Source organism: Furipterus horrens, unplaced genomic scaffold (assembly GCF_987537825.1).
Source record: "Furipterus horrens unplaced genomic scaffold, mFurHor1.1.pri manual_scaffold_5, whole genome shotgun sequence".
In the NCBI taxonomy this organism is placed as follows: Eukaryota; Metazoa; Chordata; class Mammalia; order Chiroptera; family Furipteridae; genus Furipterus; species Furipterus horrens.
In genome coordinates, this window is record NW_028327175.1 from 29,565,755 (window position 1) to 29,593,671 (window position 27,917).

A 27,917-nucleotide genomic window follows, 5' to 3' on the forward strand; every position below is an offset into this window, starting at 1 on the left:
CCCCAAAAAAAACAACCAACCAAAAACAAAAATCCCTTAATTATGTTCATTTTCTGGCTTTATGACCAAATATCCTGAAGATAGCGTTTTTCTTCCTTTAAGGTAGCCAAAGTTTTCATTGCTTCCAGTTTATCAACTCCAATCTCTTTGCTTATTATTTCCACAAGGGTATCATTTAGATCCTTGGCCATATTCTTAGCATCTCTAGAAAAAAGAAATAATACCAACAATATTAGAGAAACAGAAATTTTTACCAATGCCCCCCCCCCCCCCCCCAATTCATGACTAATTCCCACTGACGCCCTACCACTATACTTGAGTCCCCCTGCCAGTTCTCGGGAACGGTGTCCCAGCCCCAGTCACCTGTCACTCCCCTGACACCCAGGCCTTCGCACCCTGACCACTGTAACGTGCACAGCCGACTACACTGGTCACAGCTTAAAACCCTTCAGTGCCCATGTCCCGGGAGCAGTCCAAATCTTAAGTGTCTAAAGACCTTCCCATCTGGCTCCTGCTCACCTCTCATTCTCTCTACCATTCTCAAGGCACATAGTGGGACTTGCATTCCAAGAGCAACAGGCTCTCTCTTACGAGTATGTCTAAGGCTTCATATGCGCATGCACACACACACACTAACAGACCCACTTGCTGAGAACTTACAAGTGCTCTGACGCACCCATGCTCTGTTCATGTACAGGAAGGGTGAGGCGCCCTCCTGGGCACCCTGTAGTCCCCTGAATAGCACTTGCTATACCTCAGGCATCTGGTCATGTGCTCCCGCCCAGGGAGTGCACTGTCTGGCAGTGGGAAGCATGTCTCATTTACCTTCATACTGCTCAGCATCTGAACAGAGCCAAAGCACTCACAAGGCACTTGAGTGTTTGCTGAGTGAAAAGAAGGGTTAAATAGGACCCTAGCATGTCAGGAACTGAACCTGACCTGCCCCTTACGGTGAAATGTTAACGTCATTTTAGAACCTGTATTTCTCTTCCTGTACTTAAGAACCTCTCCTCTCCTCTCTACATGTCTGGATTATTATTAACTGACTGGTCCCTTGATCCTTTAATAAATATCACTGCCTGCCTCTGCTACTTGGCACCTGAGCATGACGGTCACTTACCCACACACATAAATATAACCATTCTCATGAATAAGGAGCCTTGCCACCTGCTTGCTGTGAAGCTGGATGTTGTCTTGCACATACTTCACAGGGGCTTCCTCCTCCCCGACAGGAACATCTCTTGAGAAGGAAACCTTCAGGTGAGTTAGGATTCCATGCTTCTGGAAACGGCTGAGCTCTTCTCTGAAATACAGTATCTGATGGGTCACTGGAAGGTTTGTAATTTAAAGTTGAAAAAGTCTGCAATGAGAACTGTACACCCGTGGCTGAGTCGCGCAACACTAGAATTGTAGCGTACCTGAATAAATAATCCCTATTCCGATGTCTGCAGCCAAAAAACAACCATGTCGCCCCAAAGGGTTCATCTGGATGCTGTTCTTGGAGTTTCTCTCTAAGTAAAAAAGCAAGTTGAGATGTTTAACATAAGGACTATACATAACCAGTCTCTCTCTTTGACGGAAATATTGTACCACCAACAAACCCAGAACGGTCTGTAAAATCTACCTTTGCAGCCCCTGAAAGTTCACTCGCTGAATTAACATCCTGCCCTCCACAGGGTGCCTCCACCCCTCCCGCAGACAGTACAGTAAGTGTCTCTATGAGCTGTAGACACCTATGAGCTTTACATGACATCTTTATAACAGGAACAATTCAAAATAGCACACTGTTAAACTTGGGCTAACTTCTACATTCAATATTCCTAGCAATTTTATGATTACAAATTTTTTAAAAATTTATTTTACTGTGGTAAGAATACTTAACAAGAGATCTATCCACTTAGTGAATTTTTAAGTATTGTTGACAGTAGGTACAATTGTATAGCAAATCTCAAGAGCTTATTCATCTTTGTTTAACTGAAACTTTATGTTTGTTAGTAAATCCCCATTTCGCAGTCTTTCCAGCCCCTGGCAAACCACCATTCTACGATTTAATTCTATGACTTTAACTATTTTAGATATTATATACAGTATTCCCTCACTTATTGCGGGTATTACATTCTAGACACTCCCGCAATGTGAAAATCGCAAAATAGGAACTTTACGTTTATTTTAGTGTTTATATATATATTAAGGCTTTATAAACCCTTCCCACACACTTATAAACTGTTCCCAGTCCCTTATTAACCTTATAGCGAAAAATCCGTGTAAATAATTAAATATAATATTTTTAAAAATCCCGTGATACAGCAAGGCCACAATAAGTGAACCATGATCTAGAGAAAGACTACTGTATTTATTTTTAGAGAGAAAAGAAGGGAGAGAGAAAGAGAGGGAGAGAAACATCACTGTGTGGTTGCCTCTCATGCGCCCCCAACTGGAGACCTGGCCTGCAACCCAGGCATGTGCCCTGACTGGGAATCGAACTGACAACACTTCGGTTCGCAGGCCAGTGCTCAAATTTTATGAATAAAACTTAACTCTCAATTAACACAATGGAAAGTGGCACAGGGCTCTGCAAGGCACAATGAGCGGTGCAGACACAGAGATGAGACACACTGAGTGTGCCTGTCACTACACTTTTGCTTTCTTAAAGAAAAAAAAAAATAAAACAAAAACTGTTCATTATTTCACAAATAGGGAGGGAAGCACAACTGCATTTATTTTATATGAAATAGTTTTGTCCTGATACAAAGGTACATCCATTAATATCATTCTGTTGAGAATTATTGATGTTTGGGGCTTAATTTTGAAACTTATGGTGTAACTGGATCTGTTACCACCAATTTTATCTACTTAAGGAATAGATTGAATAGCCTGCACATCATCACAGCACAAAACTCTCCTGCAAATCTGCCCCGAGCTACGCATGCTCCAAACTGCAGTGCAGCAGGGGAAAGGGCTACAGTAAAAGGGGAGCACCAGCACCCAGCTAAACCTCTAGAAGAGAGCATATTTATTTTTCCTGTGGTGATAAATTATGTTATGCTATCACACATTTAATAACTTTTTAAAATAAAAATGTTACAACTAAATTACAATATCCCCAAAACCAGTGAAGAAACGAAAAGGCTCTGCTCTATTCTAGCTCTCTGTTTTATTCCCACCCAGGATCACAAGGGATCCACGGGCTCAGAAGCCAAAGACAGCACATACCTGTGCTGCAGGAAACCAATGAAGGGCGCTATGCCAGTTCCGGGACCCACCATGATGATGGGGACCGAGGGGTCACTTGGTAAGTGAAAAGAATTTGTTGTCCGAGGAGAGATGGATATCTGGAATATTAAAACAATGGTTATAATATGAAATAAAATCTAGACAAAAGCATATAACCAAGATGATCTTTGCTAAAGAAATCAGAAAGCACAAACGGCCCTCAAAGAAACATCTTAAAACTAAATAGCAGCATTACATTTTATTGAAACCGTGAACACAGTTGTCACTACAGAGAAACAAACCAGTATGTTTTACAAATTTTTATTTACCACTCACAGAGAAGGAAAACTCTGACTCCAAAAAACCTTCGCTGCCTTGCGGCATACCTCTTCAGGGGAAAGGCTAAGGGAGTAAACCCCGACAGAAAATCCGGAGCCGGAGTCCCTAAGGCGGTTTGACGTTGTAGTCAACACCGGCAACTCCTGCGGCGCACCTGAAGCCAAGCTGTATTGACTCCGTCTTTCCCTTGGACCCTTCAGCTGCGAAGAGAGGGGGGGTCTGCTGCATGGGCAACAGCAGACCCTCCATATCACCCTGCCCAGGCTCTGTAGCTTCATCGCAAGATGTCGATTCAACACGGGAGGAGACAGATACCGTGTCACTCCCGAGTCGGACTGCACAGCCATTCTCAGCGGTGCAGATAGACTCTTAAGAAGCTACACCATCGTCTCTCGAGACGGACGGCTGCCGCCGCCGACGATTTCCCACTCAAATCAATGTTTTAAAAATGACAGGCACAATTTTTCTGAGGTAAAACACTGACTAGATATAATCACTTTTTCTAGTTCCATGAGTAAGATCTGCTTCTCAGAATGCAACCCATAACACGTATTTTGGAGAAATGCAGACAAAAATGAAGATGTGACTCTTCATTTTTGCACATACAGGAGCAATAAAGATTAACATCAAGATGGGATGAAAAGTTTTAAGTGAAAATTAGGCAACTGAACGGGAAATTAAGGTCTCACTCCCAAGATGCCAGAGGGTCGTGCTATGGGATTCTGGGTGCAAATTACTCGTCTTTGTGCTAAACTAAAAGAATAAGCGATAGAGATAGATAAAATTTTTTCACTAAAGTTTCAAAAGATTTTTTTTCTAAACCATGTGCCAGGGTTCCTTGTAAGGAATCAATTTGTAAATACATTGATACTTCTTTCCATTTCCCTTTGCCACATGCATACGTTACACTGGGTGGCACTGAGAGTTAGGAGAGATAGGAATCTGCTCTATAGTCCACGCTGGTAACTGTATAGATTTCAATCTTCAATTCAAGGAAAAATCAGATGAAGTTCATCAATAGGACTTACTCTTTAAGTGAAGAATTGGCAGAGCTGTGTCAAATCATTGTTCTCATTATGGAATGAGACTGTCATCAGTATCACATTAGCCTATTCACTTGATTCATTCATTTAACAATTTTATTGAAGGTACTCAGCATGACAAGCACTAGGAAGAGAGAATGGGGAAAAACCAAATCCATCTTCAAGGGACTTATGTTCTAGTGGGTGGAAAAGACAAACACATATCCCTGGAATGACGGGTAATTAAGCCTCACGAGCAAAGTTAAGACAGGACACGGTGGGTACGGCAATGACCCACTAACAAAAGCCTGATCTCTATGTTTAGGGACTGCAAGGAGACAGTAGCAGCTGGCTCTTGCTGCAGTAAATTTCAGATGGCTTACAGGACCACACACTGACTTCTGACTCTTCTAAAGGCTGTAACGAGGTTCAGCTCCCTGGTCTCCTTCACTTAGGGTCCAAGCCCAAGGAGCAGGCCTGGCCTGGATGCTCCTGTCCTTATGTCAGGGGGAACGACTGAGGGAGGCAAGCGCACCATGCCATCAGGCCCAGGGCTCCTGCTCTGATGTGGTGTGTACTCTGTCTGCTGAGGATTCACTGGTGAAGGCTAAATGCCAAGGGGAGGGGACGTCTATTGCATTTGGGGGTATGTGGGTAGGAACATGGGGAGATGTGAACAGTTGTACTACCTACCAGTTTGGGGCAGGGCCTGTGGTGGATCATGCCCTTAACATTCTCTACACTTCCTAATAAAATATGTTACTACTAAACACCATGGAACTTAGATAGTTTTAAATTGTATTCTTTTTATCTGCACCTGTGACTTCTGCATATTGGGTTGTCAATAAAAATCTGTTCAAGTGGGGAAGGAAAGGGGGAGAAAAAGGCAAGAGGAAAGAAAGAATATGGGAAAGACATCCCTGCTTAGTGTTTGTGATACATTATGGATATACTTCTTTTTTTTTATTAACTTCCTGGATCATCTGGTATTATATGATCATGTAGTGACATGATACTTTTATGTCAATACCATAATAAAAGGAATTTCCTCAGGTTCTCAATATTTTGTAGCGACGTAATAAATCTAGGAGTATGGAGTGGGGAGGAGAGAAGTGGATGGGGACACACACACACACAGAGACACGCACATACGCAGACACACACACACACACACACACACATACACACAGTAAACCACCTCTCTTTCAGGCAGTAGACTGAAAAAAATGCCAAGTTAAAGGGCGATTTCAAGCAGCAGTCTTCCTGTCAGCCCTCTCAAGTCTCACTATCAGTCTCAATTTCCTCTAAGCACTATGACATTTTCAACTCCAATATCTTATAGCAACCAAACCAGTCATAAGATAACCCTATAAACGACACAGTCATTTCTTCAATACCATGGAGAAAGACGACTTCACAATAAAGCCTTGTTGTTTTACTTGTTTTTTGTTTTTTGCTTTGTTTTAAATCTCAGTCATCCTTATGGGTGGGGAGGAACAACTTTAAATTGCTGCCTATGCATGTGGTCTCAAACGAGATTTTGCTGACTGCTGCATTAAAATGTAAAAGATGTCCCTAAGTCTAGGTATAAATATGTCCACAGTTTGTTTAAAAAAAACCAAATAACATTTTTCTTCTATGTGTTTTAAAAGTGCTCTCCCACAATATCGTCTCACTAAATTAACAGAATATCACTAATTCAGAATCTACACACCAGAGCTCTGAAAAAAGGGGAGAATCAGGGGCAGGTGAAAATCCTGCTACCCAATTGAGGGACATAAAGTCAGTCTTTGGTTGTCAACCAACTGTCATTCCAAAATGACTTACTTGGGGCACAGGATACGGCCTAAACATAAAATGAGGCTGTTTTCAATATTCACTTGACTCTTTCTGTGCCAGTCTACCAGAAATATTAACAAAAAAAGTCTTCGTTCTATGAATATGGCAAGCAAAAGAGAAAAGACTGTATTATATAAAAATCAAGCTTCACACGTTTACACAATGCATGGAGCACTTAATAGAGAGTGAAAGTAATGTTTTCCTGACTTTCCAATAGGGATTTAAAAATTCAGGTACGACATAATAATCCTTTGAATAATCAGATGGTAATGGACAGTGCAGGGAGACTACATGTTTTTTCTCATCAGGCAAAGAACATAATTTCAATGATGCCAAACGGCACACGGTTAGTACCTCTGGAGCCATGGCCTTCCTGCCGTCTGCATGGGACGCATGTGTATTCGGCTGAAGAACGGATTCAACCAAGGTGGCCAGCCAGCCTGTGCACACGCCTCTCCGCGGGACCACCGACGTGGTGTTGGACAAAAACTCCACAACGTTAAAAACAAAGTGAAGCTTCCCTGGGTGAGCTAGACTTGAGCTGCAAGGACACACACATTTTTAAACTCTGTTAGGACTAACACATTCAGGCCAAACCAACTCTTTTTTATTGCAGTGAAAATCCAGGGTGGAGCAAAAGTAGGTTTACAGTTGTGAGTAATGAAACAGAATTTATTCTTGTGTTTTTACTTACTAATTACTGTATTATTTTCTGTAGGAACAACTGTAAACCTACTCTCGCTCCCCCCTGTTTTTCCTTATGGGCTCTAATGTACCTTCCACCTCCTAGAGAGAAGAGCTCTGTTGCTACTTAAAAGCCCCCTCGCCCCTGCCATAATTTCATAATATCACTCAGGGAAGTCTGTAATGACCTGTTTGCCTTCAAGACTAGGCACAGTAGGACTGATGCACTCTCCCCGCCCCCCTCCACCGGGCACACCAATGACGGCCGCAGGAGGAGAGCCTGGAGTCACCGCCCAAAGTGGGAACAGGGCCTGGAGCACGGGAGCCACTGGATGTTCCCCACTCTGTGAACTCCTAACCCAGGTCTGCTTCATTCCTTACTGTGCCTGATAATTCTCCACAAATTGGGTAAGTGTCCACTAAATGAATGTGTAGCTACTAAAGATATGGATGGTGGACTTCCATAACTTTTTGGAAGGAATATGCTACATATCATGTTAATAAATATCAGTACCTTGCACATGAATATGGTCTGGGCTGAAGCTTAGGAAGATGTTCTAGAAAAATAAAATAAAAATAAGCCATTATTAACTTAGCTACTGAAAATAAATGATATTATAAGGGGTAAAACAAACCTCAAGGTATATTTGATTCTTATTTTGAGTATTCAAAATAATTTATGTTTTAGTTTTAAATCATATTTTGAAGCACATGTAAATTCACCATACCTAAGTAAAATACTACTGAATATTTTCCAAATTTTTAAAGTAAAACATACTGCATTACCTTAATGTGAAATCAGTTTCTTCCTCAAGGCTGGTTTCTGAAACTAAATGATGCTACAGAATAAGGCCCATGAGTGGGTCTTAGGGTCTTCTTCCATTAAATTTTGTGTGTGTGTGTGTGTGTGTGTGTGTGTGTGTGTGTGTATGTATATGTGTGTGTGTATGTGTGCAGTTTTCTGGGTGGAGTGTTCAGTTTTCCGATTTTAAATAAGATCATGACCCCCAAAAGATTAAAGGCCGCTATTTTTAAAATTATGGGTACGGAGGTTTGAAATATTTTTCCTCCTTATATTTATATGATAGTAACAAAAAAATGGGAGGCTAGTGATGGGCATTTTTAAATCAAGTTATTCAGTAACCCAGTGATTTCATAATATATAGGTGTTTCAAAATGGGTTAAGAAATCATTACTTGAATACCTAATTGTTTACCAAAAGGCTTTGGATTTTTTCAATATCATGTTTGTAATAATTTTCAATACTATATTTGTAAGAGTAAAGATTTTCAATGTCATATTTGCAAGTTATTTAGCAAAAAATTGTAAAGATCTTTCTAAAATGGCTTGGTTTTAATAAATATAAAAAAAGGTTTCACACATGACAATACTAAGCTTTAGCTATATTAAGTTTTCTTGAAGAAATTGAAAAACAATTCAAATTTTAATGTCTCAATGTCTTGATTAAATTTTTTACATAACTATGTAATAAAAGATACATAAAAGTCTTAAAAGGTAATAGAAAATCCATGAAAAGCAGCATCCTCTTCTATGACTGAGAGCTTCGCAGGACGTTATATAGTGCCCTGCACATGTTCTGAACGTGATCCCAAGCCCTCTATTAGCCTAGAGGACTCAGGAGTGTTCGTATGAATATAGGAAAGCGGAGAAAAACAGCCTTACCTGGTAACACTTTTTACTCTTTTGAGGGGAGGGAAAGAGAAAAGAGAACAAAATACTAAGAAATAAAAAGAAAAAGAAAGCAGGGTCTGGTGTGGAAAGGTAACTGTATACTGTGGGCATCAGTTACTTGCTGGCCTAATAGTAAAAAAGTACAGTACACATTTTCCTGTCACCAGAGACAAATGCAAATTTTAGGGATTTTACTACTTTTCCTTACAGGTAAACAGAGTGGAGATGACAAAATTGCAAGCACAGGGAAGTAATACAAATGTAAAAATCATTACAATTCTTACAGCCACTAAGACTCCACTGAAAGCCCAGCCCCTCTCCTCCCCTGAACCAGTTCCTCAAGAGGTATCTTAAAACCTCCTCTGTTGGAGTCTGAGAACCCCAAGAGACAGTATGAACAAAAACAGTATCAACATACATCAGAATAATTTGTGACGGGTCTCCCCCACCTAATGCCTAGAAGAACCCTAAGTAAGGCCCCTTGTACTGATAAAACAGGAGAGTCCCCCTTTGCTCTTGAAGAATGTTAAATCTGGACTACCATGAAATCTGTTACCTGTACACAAAGCGCACACCTCCATCAATTAAATGTGATGCGCATTATCTTCGGGAAAAAAAAAATTTTTAGTAGAAGGAAAAATAAAGGGAACAAGAAAGCTTGGAAGGGGGAATTCTTTCTGACTTCAGATGTCGAGGCACCCGGAAGACAGACTGTTAAGATGCCGGCCTACTGCTCACAGCTCACTTCGATGTGCTCCTGAATGCCCGCACAGAATTCCCAGGCCAGGCGCTACGCCAGCAGCCCCTGGAGCTCAGGCACCATGACCGTGCCCACTCACCGAGCAGCAGACTGAGCGGAGGCTGGCAGGACGGGAAAGCGAGCAGGAGGTCTAACACGCTGGCACAGGTGTCCCTTACAAAACGGTTGTAATCGGCGGCCCCCTGTCTGCTGCACAGCTCCTGCAGCCTTCGCTGTTCAGCACCGTCGCTGGTGTAGTCCACCAGGGCTCGCAGAAATGCCTGCGGCCAAAGTAAGGGAAGCAGACTTCATTAATCACGGGCTCTGTGGTTACGGCTATTAGACTATTTGTTAGTATCTCCCTGGGGATCATCCCGAGAGTCCGAGAAAAAGCGAGAGAGCCACTGAAAGTGTGGTCAGGAAAAGAGAATTAACTTTGCTATTTGCTTTAATGTCAGCCTGTTAGGAAAACCCACTCCTATGTTGTATTGTTCACCTTTCCTATAGCCTAAACTGACCTTTTTAGTCACAAGTATGATTTCAAATTACATGTCAGGTGTATCTGAGTAAAAGTGATCAAAAAGTCTCAACATTTTGTCTCAGTACGCAATACTGTTCTTGCCTTAGTTGATGATTACAACCTAGACTTCTACATTTACTTGGCAACTGTTAAGTCCTCTTTATGTGATAAGCACTGGGTGGGTGAAACCCTGGGGACAAAATGACACCTACCATGCCCATAAGGATTCTGAGAGCAACAAAGTCAAGGAGTAATTAGTGTGCAAGAAGCTAGTGCCCTCAACAGGGGCACACGCAGGGTGTTAGGGGCTTCCCAGAATGCAAGGCTGAGCTAAAGGCTGGCCACAGGAACAAGGGGAATGAAGAATGGCTGAACAGGTGGCACAGCTCCGTGAGGGCATGCAGACTACGTGCAGTTCAATATGGTGCAGGGAAGTGTGGACATGGGACTGAAGGCTGAAGGCACAGCAAGGGCCAGAACAGCAAACACCCTGCGGTAAGTGGACACCTAAGTCACTCAGATGCATTGAAGAAAGAGGAGAATATGAACAAACAAAGCGAAACAAAGTCCTGAATCACAGATCTCAAAGACTGACCCAGGTCCAAACTCTTGAACAAAGGACCAAACATGTTCATGATTTGGGTTTTCAATGCAATTCCAAGCTTATCTATTCTATACCAAATACAGCTCTTATTACTCAAGGTTATTTAGGATGAAAGCACTTGAGCAAGTTACTTCCATGAAATGCTGCCTGAAATACTAATGGATGCTGCTCCGTTATTCCATGGCTCAGACAGCGTGTGTCCTGGATTCCCTCAACAGGGCAGACCAGATTGTTGCTCTTGTGGGGGTCACGGGCTTCCACTGGCTTAGTTATGAACCCTGCCTCAACGATCCAGAGACTGACACACTACATGGCTTTCTCCAAGTGCCCGACACAGTGCCCAGCACACAGCAAGCACCTGGGAAAGGCTGTAGAATGAATAAACATCCAAGTCTCTGCAGGGATCTACGGTAAGATAAAAAGGTTTACCAGTAACACTTTATATCAATTTCTCGGGTCAACAAAATTTCCTAAATTACAGTAAAAGAGGGCAATTGTAAATCTTTAAATTATTTCTCACTTTAGAATTACAGAAGCTTTATGGTACCTTAGTACTAAGAGAGGGTATACTGCACTGTTTGTAGAGAACAAGCTAGCAAATGTACTCCAAGGAATTTGTTTAAAGAAATACTTCAAACAGGTGTGCAAAGATGAATATAGTATAAGATTGTTCCCCTCAGTTTTTTTTTAATAGTGAAAAATTGGAAGGAACCAAATGTCCATGATTAAATCAACAATTTAATTATGGTGTGGCCATGGCATCTGTTATTTTATCTTCAATATCTTTCCATGTTGGGGTATACAAACTACTGATTTCTTCTTAAGTAAAAAAACACATGTTACAGAATGGAACCCATACTATAGGACCTCATTTATTTTTAATGCAAAACAGAATTCATGCATTAACTCTGAGGGTTTGATTATAAAGGACTTTTGTTTCTTCAATTAGCTATTTTTGAGTCTGTAATTTTTACAATGAGCATATTACTTCTGTAGTAAGAAAACATATATATATATATATATATATATATATATATAAAACGAATCTTTTAAAAATGGAAGAATTAAACCAAAATTTTTAATTTAATTTAATTAAGAAGCTTTCATCACAGTTAATTCTAAATTTGCTCATATTATCCTCTCTCTGAAGTAGCTTGCTTCCCAAAGGTGACAAATGCAATGAACACATTAATGAAACAGAAAAGAAACTGCATCGTGAGAGTGGCCTAATAGTAGCATTGTTTATGCTCACTGGCCATATAAGTTTGGCAAAGCACAGGGTGGGAAGATTTACTCCTTAGCATCCATTTGAGGAACATGGTTAGAATAAATCAGTTACAACTTTTTTAAATTTTAAATATAGCTTCTGTCTGAATACTGACATCTAGTGGATAGTTCAAGCTCCAAATTCACCTACACATCAGTACAGCCTACCAAAATCTTTCAATATTTCCTGATAAATTCTGACTTAACAATAAATAAATCTGTAGTTTTACATAAAAAGGAGCTTAACAACATTAAACAGGTGACAAGTGGGGAGGACCTACACTCATTTCTTGTCAACTGTTAGAGATAAGATGCCAATGTATAGTTGGATAGTACAAGGTCATCTAGTGTCACTTTCATCACTTACTAATGTGCTACATCAAGTTAATGTCCAGCAAAAGGCTAACAAAAAGCCCTATTGAAGAAATCTCACTTCAACAGAAAATATAAAGTTTCAATGTAAATACAGCATAAAAATATCTGTCTATGATAGTTATAAAGATGCCACACACCCTTGGGAACTAATTGAAAACATGCTGTGAAGATAATATTTAAGACTTTAAAGGGCAGATACCAGATCTATTCAATAAATCCAACACAGAGCTAAGTACATATGTAAATAGATTCCCAAAGAAGAAAGAAAAATACCTTTTTAGGAACTGCTCGTATTTCGAGGCACCAGGTAAGAATGAACTGGAGAGGACATCTCTCAGGTATATGCTGGGGCAAGGCTGCTCCTTTTCAAGTAGACAAGAAGGCATTCATGACACAGAAAATAAAGAGTAAATGTTTTGCACTCCTAAAAACACAAGTAACAGTAATACTTTATATCATAGTGTTTTCAAATTGCAGTATGATTAGTGACAGTTTATTCTGTCAAAATATTTTCCTCGAAATAAATACAGCAGAAAAACCCACCTTACAAAAAATAAAAAATAATTATAAATTCAATAGCTATAACAGCCAAATCTATGTATGCCAAATAAAAGGAAGGAAAATTAATGGACTAATGTGGCAGCGGTCTGTAAACATCCTATAGAACTCTCAAAAAGAATTTTAGGCCCTGGCTGGGCAGTTCAGTTGGTTGGAGCACCATCCTAATAAGCCAAGATTGTGGGTTCAATCCCCAGTGATGGCACATACAAGAATCAGCCAATAAATGCATTAAATAAGTTGAACAACAAACCAACATCTCTCTCTGTTCCTCTCACTCTCTCTCTTTCCCCTGCCCCTCTAAAATCAATAAATTAAAAAAAAAAAAATTTTTTTTAAAGTTTCAAGAAAAGAAAAAAATTTTAGAACTACCTGAGCTAAAGTTCAAGACTCTAAGCAAATAAATAAAAAATAACTCCCTTTAATTATAAAAAGCAATTACTTATATTAAATAAGCAATAACTTGCTATAATAAACACAAAAAGGAAAACAATTTTTTAAAAAGGTTGATATAATTAAAGTTTTTCTGGTATGACATTTTAATATGTGAACTTAGAAACAAAATACTGCTAACTTCAGAAAGCAAATAAATCAGCCCCACTAACCAACCTGTTGCTCCAAGACCAGCTAAGTTCCCTTTTAATGTCAGTAAGTGTTCAATAAGCATAAAATCCATCATCATCTCAGTGTAACTGATATAAAGGTTGAGAGTCCAGCAACACCAGCCAGCGCCTATGTTCCTCGGCTGACAAGTGGCCAATCCTCTGGTGCTCAATGGGAGCCCAGGGGGGAAGGCGCATTCACACTTGTCACTTCTGATTTGCTGGCCCAATGACATCTAAAGAAAAAGATCAGAGCCATACCTTTCTTCTTCGTGTCTGTTTTAATTTTCAGGAGGACATGATGTTCCCTTTGGTCTGTGAGCTGCAGTCTTTGGAGAAGGCTTTGCACCTCAGAGTCACTGTTGGGACAGATCACATTGAAGGCGTCTCCAGGCTGATAGGAAAAATCTGTTTTCTAGAGGAAAATCCAAGAAAGAGAAAAATCCCATATGAATTGAAGATTTTAGCTGTAAGCAACAAAATCATAGTTCTAGTACAATCACCATTTTAATATAAATTAGAAACAAAATGATTTTAATTGCAAAAAAGCTAACAAGCCCAATGAACTGAATGAACACTTTATTAGGAGTTATTTTAAAAATGAAATTCCGTAATTATCCGCTGTTTTGCTTTATATCACTGAGTATTTACAGAATGAAAGTTAAGACCTTCTTCACTTTTTATAGAGTAAGGGACCTCGGTAAGAGTGTTTTAGTAATCCACATTAAAAAAAGAAAAACCTTCTTTTGAAAACACACACATACACACAGGCACACATACATTACAAGCAAAAGAAACTAAGGCCGTCTGTATTGGTTTCCAATTTCCTTTCATTACTTCTTTTCTTTGGGGAAGAGCAAGGTGGGAGAGGACACTTTTTTCTTCATGAGTAGAAAATGTTATACCATCTGGCTTGGTACTGGTTGTGAACAAACAGTGTCTAGTTAAAGAGTGTGGTAGACACAGACCAGGAGAGAGCCTGACCACACCCCCCCCCAGTCCTAGCCTGTGAGGGAGACAGATTGGACCCACCAACTGGTCAGCTCTTGCTTCTTTCTGACCAAAGTATAGAACAGAATAAAATGTTTTGATGTACATAGAATATGTAATAATATGGAATATCAAAATGTTCAAAACAAGTATGGAACTATTCAATAGCATATAAGCAAAACCTAGTTTTGATGCCTATCATGTTTTTTTTTCTATTAGGAAATTCAATTAAATCTACATAAACAGCTCTGATGCACCCTGATATTTTCTGAAATTGCAACCCACTGAACTTCTCAGGAGCTTCATCAAAATAAAGGGTTGAACTACACGACTCAGAAGTACTCAAACAGTGAGGTTTCAGGATTATCTATCAGTTTCTTAACCTGAGGTCAATGGATTATTTGGGGAGGGTGCTGAGGATGGACTAGTCGATAAAGTTCACAGATAAGTACAGTGACCCCTGAAACTGTAGGAAATGTTTATATATAGTCATTTCTCTGGAAAGAGGGTCAGTGATTTTTTTCAGATTCTCAAAGGAAAGAACCAGTGCTCTGAAAAATGAACTATTTTATGATTGTCGAGTCTGAGTTCTATTTCCAACGAGTTGGTTGATCTCAGGTAAACAGCTTCTGTCCAGGACTCTTTTCACATGGGAAAGCAGTTCTGATGCCATTACTCTTTCTTGGCTTAATGTGTAAGGCGACACTATTCTCTCAAGCTGCTCATCTTAGGCCCTCCCTGAAGTGAGAATAAAACAGGTGTGAGGTGGGGAGAAGTATGATGGATTAAGAATAAAAGGCCAGATGTCCTGTCAGAGGTATGAATTAGAACACTACTTCTTGACAATGTAACTGTGCTGATAAATAACTTACTGAAATGTCCAATTCTACCAGAAGAGTGGTTTTTATGGCATCATTTGTAGTCAGCTGAACTGCCTTTGAAATTGGAACTTGAAAAATTGGACCCACTGAAGTCACAGATGCTTGGCTTTCCTCCTTGAGAAACAAATGTGACAAAATATTACTAAAGCAATTTTCAATACTTACCATTGCTTTACTGAGTGACTACGTAAGATCTATAGGATCTTATAAAACATCCTGGCTATTTAAGTATTTTTTTTCTAAGGTAAGTGACTACATATGCTTCTTTATCTTTTGAAAAGCTCATCATACTTTAAACTCCTTATCTGTTAAGACATTAGAATTTCTGAGATACTAATACCAGATATGAGCATTTTCAATTAAGTTTCTAAGTCTTCCTAATACGCTATGCAAAATGAAATACCAGGAATGCATATTCTAGGAAGGCACTTCTAAAGGAAATGACAGATGTTTCAGACTGCAAGGTGTCTGTACAGATGATCACAAGAACCCTCAGTCGTGGGCAGTGATGTTCAACAGGGCCTTCTCAATGATGAGAATGTTCCATATCTGCACTAGCCAATAAAGGAGCTGTTAGCCACATGTGCCTACTGAGCACTTGAAATATGGCTAGTGTGAATAAGGTACTGGATTCATTCTTAACAGGAATTTAACTTTAAGTATCCACACATGCTAGTGGTGCCTGTAATAGCACAGGTCCGGGAAACTAAAGAAACCTGATTCTGTACTGTCCCCAGACCTTTTCCAAATGGATGTTCCTAAGTCTCATTAAAAGTAGAAACTGCCCTGGGTGGCGTGGCTCAGTGAATTGAGCACCAGCCTGTGAACCAAAGGATTATTGGTTTGATTCCCAATCAGGGCACATGCCTGGGTTGCGGGCCAGGTCCCCAGTTGGGGGAGTGTGAGAAGCAACCATATATCAATGTTTCTCTCCCTTTCTTTCCGTCTCTCTAAAAAACTAAATTAAATATTTTTTTTAAAAAAAGGAGAAAGTTACTTTTAACAAAATGCTAGTCAATTCACTTTGGGTAAGCGGCTGCACAGGAAGCTGGAAGAAGGTCGGTGCTGAGAGCCTGAATCATAGGTGATATGTAGGGTACTGGGACTTCCTTCCCACCCCCATACATCAGTTTCCCAAGGCCATGATCCCCAAAAGATGCCCTAATAAGAGAAACTTTTCCAATCACTTTCCCTCTAAGTGTGTCCTTTGAACTGATTTATACAAGTTTTCCTTAAATAGTTGAGCTTTTAAAAATCTTCTAACCACATTACTAACAACTCAAGCCTATTTAATGAGATCCACCATAAAAGAAACTCTTAGCAGACCCTCAAGTGACTTGTCAGATTAATCAGGGCTCACTGTGCCACTGTCACTCATTTCCATCCTGTGGTGTGGAGATGCAGGCTTGGCACTAGGTGGTCTGCGCACTCTGCACCCTCCAGTCGAGGCAGATTTACTAGTCACTTGTCCCGACATCTCTTCCTGCCTATGAGTAAACTGCCCGTGCAGCCCACCTTTTCATGCAGAGCCAAGCCCTCTCTTTAGTTCCCACACCTGACTAACATGTATTTCATTGTAATTACCTTACTTAATTCACAAACTAATGCAGTTACAAGTCCAAAAACAGTAACCCAGACTTGTTTATCTGCAAGCTTTAGAAAGACAGTATGGAAAAAAAAAAAAAAATGATGCTAAAAAAATTACTATCACATCAGATGTACTAGAAACAATTCTAATATATTGGAAAGTTGTACTTAAATTGTTTCTCTGTCTAGGTCTTTCTTTATTAAAAAGACAATTTAAAAAAACTACAAAACATGATCAGTGCTCTGAGGGTGTGATTTATGTAAAGAATGCCCATATGAACTCCAATCAGCCACATTATAAGATTGGCTGCACTGAAAATTTACCCTAAGCATGCCATAGGAAATCTCAGCGTACTGTATATTGGCAGCCATGAGGAGAAGTTAGCTATTATTCCACTTAAGCTCAAAAATTTTCAGACAACTTTAACGTCATTTATTTGGTAGGGAAAATGTTTAGGCAAAGGAAAAGACTTATGGATAAAACAGGTCTGTAAGATATTATCAAGAAAAAGAATAATCCCTGAAGTGGAGCATCCAGGATACCAGAAATCCACACTGGAAAAGAGATGTTACTAATATCCTGGTTGCCCACAACTGACTCACAAGAATTTAATTCTCCAAAATAATGGAAAAACTGAGCTCTTAACTATTTACTTCTTCAAAGATAGAAGTAATATAATACAACTGCCTCTACAGTGCGTGGAGGGCAGGCCTCTGTGTTAACTACCCAGCTCTGCCACTGGAGAGCAGAAGCAGCCAGAGGACCTGTAAATAAATGGGCATGGCTGTGTTCCTGTGAATGGATGAGCACTGCTATTTATAACAGAGAGGTGGAAGACCACATTTGGCCAGCGGGCCATAGACTGCTGACCTCTGCTGTAATGTAATTAAAAAAACAAACAAAAAACACACCCATGGTAAGATAATACATAGCATGAAGCAAGGCTGCTTACCTGGCCAAGAGACTCATACAAATGCACCTGCAAATATTCTGGTGGTGAAGCAGGAATATTCAGAGAGGTCTGGGAAAGTGGGGGTATTGAGTGGGTAAACGAGGACTCAAAGTCTGCAATCAAAGCCCTTGATTGACCTCTGTTCATTGCATTTTGTTCTGAAACCTCAAAATCCTTTCTTTCTGAGTTATCTAATCTAAGAAGTTCAACTTGTGATTCAATGTGTGTTAATTCCATCCTCCGGGAACCATTGAGAGTCTCAGTCATCTCTTCTTTTCTTCTGCTTGACATAAAATGCTTGGTGAGGGCAGCCCAGAGCCCGTCAACCCACGGCTCAACCACAAGTTCTAAACTGGATGGTTGTAAAAAAAAAAAAAAAAAAGGGAAGAAAACAAATACCTGAGTTCTTCATTTAAATATATAAATATAGGTAATGGCAGTGTCTGTCCATTATGCAGAATGCTAAGCAGCTGTCAAAAGCACTATTCACAATACAAAAATTACTGACGAATGACTAAGTTAAAAAGCAGAACATTACTATGAGTTCATTAGCACTGAGCTGTAAAATATGAGCATGTATAAAAGTTAAAGAACAGAAATGAAGACATTTTTAAGATTTTATTTAGTTTTAGAGAGGGAAAGGGAGAGAGAAAGAGGGAGAGACATCAGTGTGGCAGAGAAACATGGATCACTTGCCTCTCGCACATCCCCAACAGGGACGTGGCCCACAACCCAGGCATGTGCTCTGACCGGGAATGGAACCTGCAACCTTTTGCTTTGTAGGACGATACCCAACCCACTGAGCCATGCCAGGCAGGGCAGAAATGAAGATATTGCATTGGCCTAAAAGTCTGTTTGGTTTTTTCCCCAAAAGGTGTCTCTAGTAGTGCTTAGCTGTCTTTAACTCATCTGAAACAATTTTGTTAGATGGTATTGTGACAGCTGTCATATCAGCATGCATTTAAAAAATTATCAAAATTGCTGAATTTTTGTGTCACCATTTTAATATTGAAGATGGAAGAAAATGCACAACGTTTTTGGTACATTATGCTTTATTATTTCAAGAAAAGGAAAACTGCAACTGCAACACAGAAGATTTGTGCAGTGTATGGAGAAGGTGCTGCGACTGAGCGCATGTATCAACAGTGGCTTGTGAGGTTCTGTGCTGGAGATTTCTCACTGGAGAATGAGCCACAGTTGGATTCACCAGCTGAAGTTGATAGTGACCAAATCAAGGCATTAACTGAGAACAATCAAGAGATACCACATGGGCGATAGCTGACATAATCAAAATATCCAAACCAATAAGTTATTGGTGAAAATGAAAAATGTGTCTTTTACTTTATGGAAAAAACTAAACAAACACTTCGGCCAATCCAATATTTTGGTAGTAGGTAACAGGAATGTTATTCCTCTTAATTAATTTCCTAAAATTGAGTTGGTAATCATTTAAAAAAGTTTTAATTTTAAACAAGCATGCTAAATTCTGATTAGGCTAAAAGAACTTACCCAAAATCCAAGTGTCCTCTAATATTACAAATGATAATTACATGAATAGAATCAGTATTTCACTTTGCCTAGACAACTTATTGATTTTTTTTTCCCCTACATATTCAGGTATCACCAAGAAATTAGTGAAATAAATGCAAACTCTTTTCACTACGTAATTGTTCAAACCTTCTATCAGTTCTGAACAAGTTTTCTGGTAAAATTTCCAGGGAGGGAAAAACCTATGATCTTTTAGATAAGTTGAATTAATCCTAAGTACATTTGAAATGTGTTGGCCTACTTCCTCCTAACAAAGTGTAATTACTCCACAGTAACATTCCCCACATTCCCTGAATAGAGAGATTGTGAGTGAACAGATAAGATTGTGTCAGCTTTGGAAATAACATCTTTGTCATCTTTAATCACAACTGAAAGGAGGTACCAATTAAATTCCAATTCATAAAACTAAATGACTATTACGAAAAGGCACATTTTAGACTCTATTATTATGACTCTGGCTGTAATTTCATTGTATCCATTAGGCTCTCAGTTTGGTACATCTAACTCTCAGGAGCCTTTGGAAAAGTAAGTATATAAAATTATGGGTTCAGTAATGACAGTTACATTGAAAAAAACTAGTCTCACAACTCAGAAATATGAAGATAATAATCACTGAGAGAGAACTAATGTTCACTGAGTGCTTACTATATGGAAAGCAATGTTCTAAGAGGACACCCTGTATTAATTCCTTTGATCCTCCCAAGAACCTTACATAAATATTATTATCATCGATTTCACAAAGGGAGACACAGAAGCACAAAAAGTTTAAGTATTTTGACCAAAGTTTCAGTCAGTAAGTAAGGGATCAAAGATTTAAATCCAGGTATTTGAACTCCAGTCTGCATTCTTAACATCTTTAATATGGTGGTACATTAAATCAGGATGTCTTCTTGAATATATTTCACTTTTAGAAAAGAGAAAATTCAAATAAGGTAGCTAAGTTGAAAATTTAGGACATGCAGCTAAAATATACATTCAAAAATTTGAACACATGATCCAATAAGTGAACAGGGAATCCGAAAGCCTTTGAAGAGAAGTAAAATATGGGCAGAGTGATCGACCGAATGGACTACATAAGGAGTTGGCAATTAAATAGCTCATACAAGACAATAAACATTCAACATCAATGAGGTTTTGGAAGAAAAGAGAAAAAGTCCAATATAAAGGGACAAAACTAAAAGGTGACATGCAAGAAAATGTGGTGAAGCTTTGTCACCATCAAGAAGGGCACGTGCACTGAAGATGTGGAGGACCACAGCGTGACAGCTGCAGGCAATGACGGACACAAAGGGGGGTTAAGAGGAATAAAATAGCTGGGTTGGCCAAAAAGTCCATGTTTTTTCTGTAAGATGATTCTAGTAGTGCTTAGTTGTCTTTAACTTCATTCTAAACAACTTTGACAGACTGTCATATTAACACGAATTTAAAAAAACTTACCAAATCGGTTAATTTTTGTGCAACCATTTTAATCCTGAAGATGGATGATGCACTACAGTGTCAGTGTATTTGCTTTATTATTTCAAGAAAGGTAAAAAGGCACCTGAAGCACACACACAAAAATTCTGTGCAGTGAACAGAGAAGGTGCTACGACTGAAAGTGTCAAAAGTAGTTTCAGTTTTTGGACACTATTGACATTTTTGCCAAATAATTCTTTGCTGTGGGGCTGTCTTATGCATTGGAAGATGTTTAGCAACACCCCTGGCCTCTACCCACTAGAAGCCAATAGCGGGAGATAGCTGACATACTCAAAATATCCAAATCAATAGTTATTGGTGAAAATGAAAAATGTGTGTTTTATTTTATGGAAAAAAATGTGACAGACAGTTTGGCCAACCCAATACATCCAACACTCATGCAAGGTGGTAATATGTAGAAAAGCAAGATACTAGCTGAATTTGTCTTTATTTAAAAACACAGATCCAGTGAGAACTCATTTAATGCATGCACCTCATAGAAAAAAACAAGTTTGTGTCCCGTTTGGCTAAAATAATTAAAGGTTAAATGGCAGAATAAGTTGTAGGAAAACCACCATCTATAAGATCCTTTAACAATGACTAAGAAGATGTGAAGGGCGGCAATAGGGTGGAATACTGAACTGTAAAGGAAAGAATAAATAAAAGTAAAGAATATAAAAGTTGCACTTCTGGTGGGAATTACAATGTAAGGAAGAGCATGCCAAGGAATTCAGCCTGCTCTGAAGGCCCGAATCTGTGTTCCCTCTTAGTGACACATGGCCTGCTGGGCGCCCTCCCTGTGAGAGGACCCCGCCCCATCATGGCCCTGTGTGCACCACAGAGAAAGGGACACATACAGGACATCAAAGCTCCTAATGAAAATGAGGATTTTTACAAATTCCTACACATTTTCGATAAAGGTAACTGTGCTGGAACACCTTTTATAATTTCTTCTGTTAGCAGACACTGAGAAGGATGAGGCATTTAAAAAACTCCCTACCTTTCATCACATATAAACAGGCTTCCTGGAAATGACAGAGAAGTGCATCGCTCTTACCCCACACAGTCATCTGCATGGCCAGTGTCATAGAAGTGCCCGGCACCAAGCTCCTGAAGTCGTTTATCAATTATCTTCCCCCCATTACAGAAGTATGTGTATTCTGAATCACCCAGACCTAAAAAGCCCAAATAGGTTATCAGTGCACAATAAGCTTTAATTTAAAGAAGACATATGCAGGCAAATAAAATATTTAAAACAATACCATTTGTGCTCTTTTTGATGGAGCAAGAAATAATGTATAGAATTGCATTTTATTTTTTGAGTAATACTAAGCATGAAATAATTTTTTCTGTTTTATAATGTGTACGTACCAGACACATTGAAGCAACAAATATTTTTTGGCTACTGTTAACAGAAAAAATTATCACATTCTTATTTCCATGAATCTACAATTTCTAATCAGTTACTTATCAGTATAATCCAAACTGGCTGGGTACCCTCCCACCAGAATCTCTCTCAAAGATAAACAATACAGATCGCAAGCCAGGAAAATGGGCCCTGAAATTCCTGTCTGGTGTCATATCTTTTGCTGAGCTGGTCTATCTGATCTTTTATCTTAATATTTTATTCTACACTTCACAGAAGCCTAGACCAGTGTTTCTTAACCTGGGAGCTTTTAAAAATGCTGATGCTAGGGCCCTATCTCAGAACAATTAAGTCAGAATCACTAAAGGTAGTAATGGAATTCAAAAGCTTCTCCAGTTGATCCCAACGTGAGGCCAGGCTTGAAAGCCACCACCCATACGAAGTCACTGTGCAGAATGCATGGTCGACATCAGAGAGGGAACCCAGGGCAGTACCTCCTCTTCCTAGCGGCTCTTCTCCTGGTGCTTTTTTGTTTTTCCTTTTTAACGGGAACAGATCCATTTCTTGATAATCAAAGCACATTTGTTTGGGCTTCTCCTAGTCCTTCGTGTTTAATTTCTAAGCATTCCTACATATGCCTTCAATGAATGCCAGTGAGTACCTGTGGGCCCTACTTGAATTTCTCTGAGGCAACTGTTGTTTACCCTGCAGATAAGTGTTGGGAGGTACACAGGGTGACTGGACATGAGCACGCACAAGGACACCGTCCAGGCAATGGTGAGTTCCTATTACATGTACCTGTGTCAAATCTGCACTTGACTTAATAGAGCAGCGGTTCTCAACCTATGGGTCGCAACCCCTTTGGGGGTCGGACGACCCTTTCACAGGGGTCACGTAAGACCATTGGAAAACACATATATAATTACATATTGTTTTTGTGATTAATCACTATGCTTTAATCATGTTCAATTTGTAACAATGAAAATACATACTGCATATCAGATATTTACATTACGATTCATAACAGTAGCAAAATTACAGTTATGAAGTAGCAACAAAAATAATTTTATGGTTGGGGGTCACAATAACATGAGGAACTATATTAAAGGGTCGTGGCTTTAGGAAGGTTGAGAACCACTGTAATAGAGCAATTCACTCTCAATGTATGCAACTGCACATTGTAATTATATTAACAGAGAAAACTAATAAGTCATTTGTATAAATTATATATGTTTGGTCTTGGGTATAGTTTCTATACCCTCCCCTGGGAAACATCTTCCTTCCTGATGTGGGGTTGTACATTCCAACATGGTCAGTGACCTTGGCAATCCCATCAACATGCACAGTGAGTACAGAGTGAGAGGACAAGGCTACTTCCATGTTCCCAGATTAATGCATACAGTTGATTGGAATGAGGGTGTAGGGATGTTTATTTGAAAACCACTATCCTAGAAGAATGGGTCTTAGGGAAGATATCAGATCCACCTGGGGCCTTTTTTAAAAAACAGTAAAACGCAGGGTTGCTCCTTCAGGAATTCTGCGTTAGTAGGTTTGTGGTGGTGCTAGCCACTAATGGTCTGAAAATGTTTCATGGTTGAATCTGATGTGCACTTGTGGTTAAGAATGCTACTCAAGGTGCTCTGCAGAGGCGGTGCTGTGGGTGAAGCCTTCATAGAACAAAGCACATAATTTACAATTAAATATCACACATATATTTATCTAAAAAAACAACAACAAGGACAAAACCCACACAATTATGTACAGGATGGGGCAAAAGTAGGTTTATAGTTGTAAATATGCAAAACAGAGTTTATTCTTGAATTTAATTATTGCATTATTTTCCATAGGAGCAACTGTAAACCTACTTTTGCACCCCCCCACCCTGTATTATGGTTTTAAAAGATACATTCGGCTATCACAATTAAAGCTAGTAATAACAGTACAGGAAGAGAAGAAAATATAGTACATACCTAACAATCCATACCGTAGGTGAGCGAAGAAATCAGCTGGCAGAGTCTGGTCCTGTATTTCTTTCACAAACTTGCGGGCTGTGTCAGGTGGGTCTCCATTGCCAGTGGTAGAAACTACCACAACCAGAGGAGCTGTTTCAGTTTTTAGGTCATACTACAAAACAAAAATGTCATGTCAGGGATCTACTGCTATGCGTAGTTCTGACTTAACATAATCAGTTTAGTTTCCTGTCTTGAACCAGTCATCACACTGCACATGGCATCAAGGCAGAGAGGTACGCAGAACATTTCCACCTGGGAAGGTAAATTGTTACTCTTCTGCTATCAGGGAACTTGGCTACCATTCCCTTAGGGTTCCAGAGAGCTGAGAACATCAGGAGTGGTAAATTGAGATCATCAGTGTTTCCAAATCTTAAAATCAAGCTTCTTTATTCTTATTTTCACCCAAATGGAAATAGTTCAAATAGAGCACTTCGTTATTTCTACTTATGATTCCATGAGCTCCATTGCTCATGAATATCATCTAGTTTGGCTCATGCTGATGTGATAGATAAGGATTTGAGCTAACACTTTACCAGGAGATACCATGCTTACAGGGTACTTCTCAAGTTTTGTATTAAACTCTATGCAGTGTGTTAAAGTAACTTCACCTTGAAAATGACTTCCATGATCTAGGAAGTCGAGAGCTCTGTTTAAACTTGGATCAAGAACTGGAGAAACCACTGAGTGCGGAGAGGAAACAGTGTTACTAACACGGTATTGAAAAACTACAAACTATTCACCTAACTTTGAAAGAGCTGCTGACCTTTGAAATGGCGAGGTCACCCAAGGGGCCAAGTCAGTTATATAATGACCCTCTTTTTGTAACAGATTCAGACTGTATTCCAACATGTGGCACCCACAATGTAAATTTACTTTGAAGTTACTATAGAATTACAGAACCTGCCACCTGGTGGTGTCCTCCAGGACTCCCCTTTTTGGGTGACTCCATGAGGAGTCCCCTTGGCCCTGGGGTACAGAACAAGTTAGTTCTCCTTATATGAGCCAAGTTTCTAATTCAGCTGTGCTGCTCACAGTTCAGTCTTTTGAACTAAAGATGTGGGAAAAGCCCAGAGGAGGTTGTGAACTTGAGTGGGAGTGTACTAGCAGGGTAGATTTTGAAGTACTGAACTGAATGTGACTGCTTAGTGGCTTAGACATCAGCTTATGCTTGAGTGAAAGCCCCTGCTAGTTCCTAAAACCTGATTTACAAAGAACAGTAAAATATGGAGGTCTCAACAGAACTGTAAGAAGCACATAGATCTGTTAAGATCTTAGGGATCCTAAGGGACAGACTTCTGCAGAGACTGAATGAATGCATAAGCAAGTAGTCCTGGACCCAAAAAAACTGTGTCTTCTCCAGGTCCTTATGTAACAGAACCCCTGGGCTCTCTGATTTGAACAGAACCCACAGGCTGTTTTGTTAGGGGCCCGATTGCCCACCGCCAGAATCATAATTCTCAATACCAGAGTTTAGTGAAAAGAAAAAGAATTGTTTATTTAATAGTTATATAGATTTAAATTATTTGCAGATTTCTTCCGTTAAGTGTTATGTTCTTTAAAAAACACCCACAAACACATAATTCAGCCTCCCCTTACCAAACCAGGCTAGTTTTAGAAAAGTTAGAGATACCGTTTCCCTACTTCCTAGACACAGTTCAGCTTTACCGGTAGCTGCCAATCATTCAATTCTGATTGGGGAGGCCTTGTCTGTGTTATGGTGTCCTTCAGCTTTTAATCCAGAACTGTGTGGATTTCCCAGCCTCCTTATAAACTGCATGGAGTTCTCCCTTCTCAAAGCCGCATGGTGTACCCAGTTAAAATGCCCGCCACTTATTTTTAAATCCCTGACTGCGTCCTGTGACGCAGTGGGCATGGTACCCAGTTCTGACCATTCACAGAACCTCACGCAGGCTCTGTGTGCTCTTTCTATACCATCCACGGTCCAAGACCTCTCCCATCTTCTTGAGGCCTTGGATGCATCAAAGCTATTTGCATAACAAAGACACTAGCCACTAGCCACAGGCATGTGAAGGCATCCTGAAAGCTGCTTTCTTTTCCCCATCCCCCAGCCTGCAGGCTCTGGGAACCCCCAGACACCCCCGTTCTGTAACACTTACACTTCTACTTTAAATCCTATTTCACAAAAGAATTAAGTGCCCCTTCACTTGGAGGAACTTTGACACAAATGGCAAGGTTTTCGGGGGCCCTGGGGTTCATGAAGCAGAAAGCACACATATGCACACAAACACATACATCTCATTTGTTCTCACAGCCACTCAGTGAGATCAACAAGGCAAAGACTGCTACCTTCCTGCTGCTGGAATAATTATGTGTTTCAGTTTTTGCGACAGTTCGGTCTAATTCAAATGGATACATAAATGTAAAAAAAAGAAAAACTGGCAGGACTCTTAAAACAATGAATAAATTTCTGAGTATTAAAAAAAAGATTATGGTGACATTTAAAGTCCCATTTTGCTGTTTAACATCATTCCCAAACAAAACATTTTCAAAGCATAAAACGGTAAAAACCACAGGAATAACAGCTTTTACCTTATCTGACTCACTAATACAGTGAAGATCTGCAGAAAATCCATGTGCAACTGCCTTTCCAAATATTTCTTCTGCTATGGCCTTTGCCTGTCCTTGCTGTGTAGCATAGAGTAGCAAAAACCTTCTCATCACCTCCCAGGATATGCCTGTTACAGCTGCAACACTGACTCTGAAAAATGAAAAAGGGGGAAAGGAGTTTCCTTCTAATGAAGTAGTAACAACCTGCAGGTATTGACTCTCCCTCATATTCTTCAAAAAACAAAAAGCAAAAAATAAAAAAATAAAAAATGACTCCAACAATATCCACACAAAACATGAAATACCCTTCTCTGAATTTGTTTGTTAGCATTAATTCCCAAGAAGTCATAAAAAGAGAATTTATCAAATCAGGAGGAATAGAGAAATGAAGCTCTAGTTCCACGATTCAGAAACCATTCTGGGGTCCGACTACCTGGGCTTCAGTCCAGGCTGGCTCTCCCACAACCACATAAGTGTAGGCAAATCTCCCAAGGATCTGTGCCTCAGCACTCTCACCCTTAAAGTGGGGAGGCTCAGACATGCCTCTGACAAGAGACTGTCAGAAACAAAGCATCTGAGCAATGGCTGAGACACGGCAGTGCTCAATAAATCTAAGATAATGTTTTTGCTCGCTCTTTTACAAAAAGTAAAAATGCCATTAAAATTGTAGGAGTCTTCCCTGACTGCTGTGGCTCAGTGGATAGAGCGTCGTCGGCCTGCGAGCCAAGTGTCGCTGGTTTGATTCCCAGTCAGGGCACAGTACTAGGTTGCACGTCAGGTCCCCAGTTGGGGGCGCAGGTGAGAGGCAACCACACAGTGATGTTTCTCTCCCTCTTTCTCCTTTCCCCTCTCTCTGAAAATAAATAAATAAACAAACAAAATAAAATTCTTTAAAAAAAATTGTAGGAGTCTTGGGGAGTACTTGATTCTAATGCTAAATACACTAGAAATAAACTTTCATTATTTAATTCAATATCAAGTATATATGTAAGGGCAGTGTATATATACTTTAATATTTATAGATGGTGAAAGAAACAAGGAAATAGTGACTCCCAAACCAGTAGAAAGATAGTCATCACCAGACAAAGGGAAAATGGGAGAAGG

At 39.7% G+C, this 27,917-nt stretch overlaps 1 protein-coding gene across 2 annotated transcripts; it reads right to left on the reverse strand.

Moving 5' to 3' along the window:
- MTRR (5-methyltetrahydrofolate-homocysteine methyltransferase reductase) lies at positions 1 to 27,405 on the reverse strand. Of its 2 annotated transcripts, none has more exons than XM_090276236.1 (14): positions 26,796 to 27,405; positions 24,204 to 24,357; positions 21,925 to 22,042; positions 17,865 to 18,216; positions 15,316 to 15,438; positions 13,715 to 13,868; positions 12,567 to 12,655; positions 9,629 to 9,809; positions 7,612 to 7,654; positions 6,768 to 6,954; positions 3,214 to 3,332; positions 1,419 to 1,511; positions 1,121 to 1,303; positions 1 to 204 (listed from the first exon to the last, which is right to left on the reverse strand). In XM_090276236.1, the coding sequence occupies exons 1-14, from the start codon at positions 27,039 to 27,041 to the stop codon at positions 60 to 62; spliced, it is 2,187 nt and encodes a 728-aa protein (XP_090132362.1). In that variant the 5' UTR covers positions 27,042 to 27,405; the 3' UTR covers positions 1 to 59. The 2 variants fall into 2 exon arrangements, with proteins under 2 accessions (XP_090132362.1, XP_090132363.1); XM_090276237.1 differs by lacking the exon at positions 26,796 to 27,405 and adding an exon at positions 24,854 to 24,924.
- Positions 27,406 to 27,917: the final 512 nt, after the last annotated feature.